Raw genomic sequence first — 6,176 nt, 5'->3', positions numbered from 1 at the left:
TTGTGATTTGCCGTGATCTTTTTCAAGGGGAATCCTGCTGATTTTAGGACATCGATAATTTGAGATATCGATTCCCTGGCTGAGTCCAGTTCGTGCCCGACTGAGAGAATGTCGTCAACATAAGTCTCGTTGACTAAAATTGCTGTGCTTCTTGGGGATGTTTGTTGTGTGTCTTGGGCCAATTGATGGAGTGTTCTTATGGCCAAATAGGGAGCACAGTTAACGCCAAATGTAACTGTTTTAGTTTAACGTCTTCTATCGGTCTTTCGGGGGATCTGCGGAATAGGATTCGCTGGAAATCCTGGTCTTCCTTNTTCGTGCCCGACTGAGAGAATGTCGTCAACATAAGTCTCGTTGACTAAAATTGCTGTGCTTCTTGGGGATGTTTGTTGTGTGTCTTGGGCCAATTGATGGAGTGTTCTTATGGCCAAATAGGGAGCACAGTTAACGCCAAATGTAACTGTTTTAGTTTAACGTCTTCTATCGGTCTTTCGGGGGATCTGCGGAATAGGATTCGCTGGAAATCCTGGTCTTCCTTGTGGACGTATATCTGGCGATACATTTTTTCAATGTCGCCATTGAACACATACTTATATAACCTCCATTTGAGAATTATAAGCATTAGGTCATTTTGGAGAACGGGACCTGTGTGCAGTACGTCATTAAGTGAGAGGCCAGAGTGAGAGAGTTTTGACGCATTAAAAACTACTCGGACTTTAGTAGTTTTACTATCAGGTTTAATCACAGCGTGATGTGGCAGGTAAAATGAGAAATAATTACCATCACGTATGATTTCGCGTGACTTTGTGGGCTCCATGTGGTCTAGAGTCAAGTATTCTTCGAGGACCTTTGAATATGTGGTTTGGAGTTCCGCTTTCTTCTCGATGCTCCGCTCGATGCTGAGGTATTGCTGCTGAGCTGCGGGTCTGGAGTGCCCTAGTGCGGTTGAGTCGGGAAATGTTGACTTGAATGGGAGTTTTACTACGTAGCGGCCGTCTTCTCTCCGATAGGTGGTATTTTTGTAGAGCTCCTCGCAAAATTCATCATCGTCTGTGTGAGTGGGAGCCGATGGAACCTCCTCTTGTTCCCAAAATCTTTTGAGTAGATCACCTAGGGAATCTGCTGAGCCTTCAACTACCTGGGTGGAAAATGTTGAGATTTGTTCCGCAACTGGGCCGCTTAATATCCACCCAAAGATGGAGTTTTGGGCTATTAAGCTTCCGCCAACGTTGGTTTTAAGACCTGGAATTAGTATTTTGGGGAGAATGTCGCTACCAATCACCATGTCTATCCTGGCAGGTGCGAAGCAGTTAGGGTCGGCTAGAAGAAGTGAGGCGTATTCTTGGAGATCAACGTATGTCACCTTGAATGATGGTAAAAAGTGCGTCAATTGGGGGATTATTATTGCGTGAGTTGCGATTTTTATTTTGAGATCTGGAGAACATATTGTGAGTGAGCAAATTTTGTTCGCATTCTGAACTGTTCGTCAGCCCATTCCTAATATTTCATAGTTTGTTTTGGTTGTGGGTAGACCAAGAAGCTTTTGTACACGAGAGGTTACAAAAGTCTTTTGGGATCCTTGGTCTATGAGAGCACGAATTTGAACTGTTTCTCCTTTGTGGAAGATAGGGATATTTGCTGTAGGGAGTAAGGTTCTGTCTCTACTGCTTGAGAAATGTGAGAGCACCTTATCATTGTTGCTTTGAGATGCATTTTCTGCGGCGGCTTGGGTAGAGGTACATGACATTTCATTGTCAATGGTCACGTGAGATGTGACGTAGTTTTTAGTGGGGTTTTTGTTGTTTGGCGTTTGGGATTTCGCTGGAAAATGAAGGAGAGAGTGGTGTCGCTTTTGGCAATACACGCAAGTGAAGTTACTTTTACAATCTCTCTCTGAATGCGAGTATGCCAAACAATTTTTACAATAATTGTTTTCTTTAACGAACTTATTCCGATCATAAACGGATAGTTCTTTGAATTTTACGCAACTCATCATGGAGTGATTACAATTGCATAATTTGCATGAGGCTGGCTTTTTTTGTTCAGTATGGAACGATTGAGTTTTGTTCCGGAAGTTGAACGATTGAGAGGCCGTTGATGATGCCCGANCTTGAGTTTTTGAGTATTCAGTGGGAAATTTCTATAGCGAGAGTTTATTTTAATTATTTGTTTTTATATGTTGATAATTAATTAAAGTTTTATTTTATTTGTTGCTTTCGTGCGTATATTAGTGTAGCAGACTTATTTGGGATGGGTGCTAAAATTTGTTACACACTCTACTGTCTCAGCGCGTCTGAGTCCAGTAACAGTTCGCTTTTTCTTTGTTTGGGACAAACGGGTATGTGCGTGTGTATATACCACGCTGACAATTGTGTTTACTACTGTCGCTATGTATCTCAGCTTATGTACGTATGTGTGTATGTACATATGTCGCCAACTAGCATTGCTTTGCTATTGCGAACAGCGAATGAGTGGGATTAGCAGAAAGGAGAGAAATCACTTTGGAGTTGGAGCGGCGTATTTATNCAAACGAGTATGTGCGTGTGTATATACCACGCTGACAATTGTGTTTACTACTGTCGCTATGTATCTCAGCTTATGTACGTATGTGTGTATGTACATATGTCGCCAACTAGCATTGCTTTGCTATTGCGAACAGCGAATGAGTGGGATTAGCAGAAAGGAGAGAAATCACTTTGGAGTTGGAGCGGCGTATTTATGTACATATATGTCCGTATGTATATGCACGGGTTAGGGAAGAGTAGCGGTGGTTTTGGTTATGTGCCCAGTGCTAAATTGGCCAACTGTAATTTTAGGCGCGAGTGGGCTTTTTGGAATGGCCTTGGGACCAGTTTCATATATATACGTGGAGAGAGATATACATATGTATAGGGGTTATATACGTATGAATATGTATTTATACTTAGCGGATTGTGTTTTTTTTTTTTGTTTTTTTATGTATGGGGCGGATTTTTTTTTTTTTTTTGGTTGTGAGGTTATATAAACTGCGCGGGAATGTTCGCAAAAAATATATGTATTTATATAGAGCGTTATTTGGTGTACGGTGTATGAAGAGGGGAAGTTTTCATACACGGTTTTGGGGAAATCCGCTAAACTTTTTATAGCTGAGTAAGTAAATGATGCACTTACTTTGGCATTCCGTTTCTTTGTAACGGGTGATTTTTTTGAGGTTAGGATTTTCATGCATTAGTATTTGACAGATCACGTGGGATTTCAGACATGGTGTCAAAGAGAAAGATGCTCAGTATGCTTTGACATTTCNTGTTGATTGTTGTTGGGGGGCTTCCTTTGGCGTTTTTTTTGATTTGCGTGCGTGGCTACTGTGGGGGCTACTTGTTGCTGCTATGGGGCTGCTTGTTGCTAAGGGGCTGCTGGCGCCCTTCTTGCTGTTGTTGCTGCCGGCTTCTACTGCTAATTGCCTTTAACTTTTTGCTGTTGTTGTGCTGGGTGCTTGCCGGCTGGCTACTTGCCTGCGGTATATCGCATATACTTGCTGTTGATTGTAGTTGTTGCAACGCCAATACTGCGATGTTTTTGCCTTCTGTTGTTGTTGTTGGGCGGCCAATTATGGACGCCTCCGGCTGAACGGTTTATTGCGACCACTAGCTTTTTTTTTTTTTAAATTATTAATTTGTTTTGTCGTCGTGCACTTTTTGTTTTTTTCTTAAACTGGCAACTTGTTTTTCGTATGTTTGTATTATTTCGCTTCGATTTTCAGCCGTTTTAGGTTTTTTTTTATATTTTTGCGTGTACTTAGTTTGGCAAGTATTTTATATGTGTATGTACAATGTAAACTTGTTGATTCACACAAACTTGAAGTTTTCTTTTTTTGAGTACCTAGCTAACTATTTTTTTTATTCACTTTATGCTTTTCCGCAATTATTTAAAATTTTTGCCCGAGCCGAATTTTATTTTCTATTTTTATTTATTTATTATTATAATTTTTTTTTTTGAATTTGTTCAAACAATGCGCACGCAGTTGAAAACGTAGACTTAACTTTCCGCCGCTACTTCGCTCGCTACCTTTTTTCCGTTTTAAGTATTGTTAACGGACTTCGCGTGTAATTGTTTGTGTTTTTCGCTTGCATATGTACTTTGTACATAAATTTATTTCTATTTGAAATTGGTTCTTCTTTTTTTTAAAGGGGTTTCGGCACCATGTTTCGCATTGAGGCGAAATTAATTTAACAAAATTTACCCTTTTCCTTAGGAAATTAAAAGATTTAAAATTTTGAATTTTTGATATAAGTATTTTAGCTTTATTATTTCAGTTATTTTTTTTTTTCCACTTAACACTTAAGATTGATTGGAGCACTTTCTGAGGCGAGTGATAGCGAGCGAATGACCCGCAGGATTTTTGTTTGCTTATTACTAAACAATTTAGTACAAGGCGAATTCGCATATGAAGGTATGTTTAATTTACAGGGTGTTAAACAAGGGTAAGTATAAAATGCAAATTATAAAGGTAAGTACATTCTTCAATTCAGGTAAGTATTTAGGTAAGTATTGATTATATATAAGGTAAGTATTTCAATGTGTTTTAGATATTCTTTACATAATTATAAATCGATTAGATTCGGACTCATGTCCTCAACAAGCATATATGATTCTTTTTTCCGTGAAGTGGAGCAGAGTCCGATCTATTCGAAAAAGTTTTATTTGTCGTCCGATTTGATTGAAATATAGTACGTTGGTAGCCTTTTCCTAGATTAACATACAGAATCCGTTTTTTTTTCTAACATGTTTAGTTTCGTTTGAAATTTGGGGCGTAGGCAGCTTACTACCTGGATTAAAATATAGGATACTTTTTTCTTATAGGTGGACCAGGGACCGATCTATTATATATAATAGAATTAATGATTGTTTTACAATTCGAAATGTTTTAAGGCGCCGAAAGCAAGCGGGTATTGGCTATTTATCGATACTTATTATCTATACCCATTATATTAAGAGAAGTGCCACCTTTCTGTAAGAAGTGATCTCGCGAACGGCTGTACCGATTTTTTTCAAAAGGCTTTATTGGTTATAGCCACCGCATATTTCTGGAAGCATTTGTGGTAGAGTCCTGGAACTTAGTATGAAGGTTTTGAAATCAATCCCATACTCTTGGAGAAAAGTGGGAGCTATTGGAAGGCACCACGCCCCCAAACATACTGAAACTTTTACATATCTATAAATACATATATAATTCTTCGGTACGTGTGTTTTCGAGTGAACTCCTCCTAAACGACCGAAATGATTTTAATGAAATGTTTGTCCTAAAGTCCCCGTATAGTTTAGGTTCACAACTTAAAACGCCAAGTGGCGCTGGAGGCGCGTTATTAAAAATCGTATTTATAATCTGATCTGGCTAATATTCAAAATATACATATATTGGTAACAAGAAGGGAAATATTTCTGGGGAAAAAATGGCTCTCCAGGTGGCTCTGCAGTCGAGTTATAACTAAATATCGTATTTATGGTCAGATTTCCCTCATAAACAAGATGTATGTATTTTGGTAACGGTAGGGTAATACTATTCAAACAAAGAGCCGCAAGGTGGCGCTGGAGTCGAGTTATTGCTAAAAATCGTCAAGTGAAGTCATTCGGAGACACCAGGGATCAAAATCAAATTACCACCGTTAAATCGACCACCATAACCATTGTGGTCCTTGCTTTACGTCGACTAAACAAAATAAAGACAATTCTTGATGAATGCCTACAAATTCAATTGTAAGACACTTAGTCAGAAATAAGTCTATGTATATTGGATTTTTGTGGGCCAATGATGTTGTTCATTTTGAAATTGCCACCACCTTTTCTATACAGCTTCAGGGACGATTCACCATCGAGCCAGATCATTGTTTCCGCAAGAACTTCTTCACGGACATAACACTTTCGTTAGGTTATTTAAGACGGCAATGGAGGATATGCTTTCTGACGACCACAAAATCAAAAGTGAACGTGAATTGTGCTAAAAACTTTGTACCAAATATTTGAATAAGGAAAGAAATTTTGGGCGGGACGAAGTTCGCCGGGTCTGCTAGTATTAGTATAGACTAGCCAATATCTGCTTGCTCTGCTGCTTAAAACACTACCACCGATGAATATCGATGGATAAATAAACAAGTTTGCAATGGTTAAGTGAAAGTGCAATAATTTTTTGTATGAAATGC

The 6,176-nt window shown here is 38.9% G+C and overlaps 1 protein-coding gene across 1 annotated transcript; it reads right to left on the bottom strand.

Annotated features, from left to right (window-relative positions):
• Positions 1 to 335: 335 nt before the first annotated feature.
• On the bottom strand, positions 336 to 2,087 carry LOC108361946 (uncharacterized). Its single transcript, XM_017614738.1, has one exon. It carries the CDS (start codon positions 1,283 to 1,285, stop codon positions 422 to 424), a length of 864 nt encoding a protein of 287 aa, XP_017470227.1. The 5' UTR covers positions 1,286 to 2,087; the 3' UTR covers positions 336 to 421.
• Positions 2,088 to 6,176: the final 4,089 nt, after the last annotated feature.

Source organism: Rhagoletis zephyria, unplaced genomic scaffold (assembly GCF_001687245.7).
Source record: "Rhagoletis zephyria isolate East Lansing unplaced genomic scaffold, Rhagoletis_zephyria_1.1 Rzeph_scaffold_00887, whole genome shotgun sequence".
Lineage (NCBI taxonomy): Eukaryota > Metazoa > Arthropoda > Insecta > Diptera > Tephritidae > Rhagoletis > Rhagoletis zephyria.
This window is presented reverse-complemented; position numbering and strand designations above follow the sequence as displayed.

Coding starts and splice junctions, on each gene's coding strand:
- LOC108361946 (XM_017614738.1), bottom strand. CDS start 1,285: ATGGTGATTGGTAGCGACATTCTCCCCAAAATACTAATTCCAGGTCTT.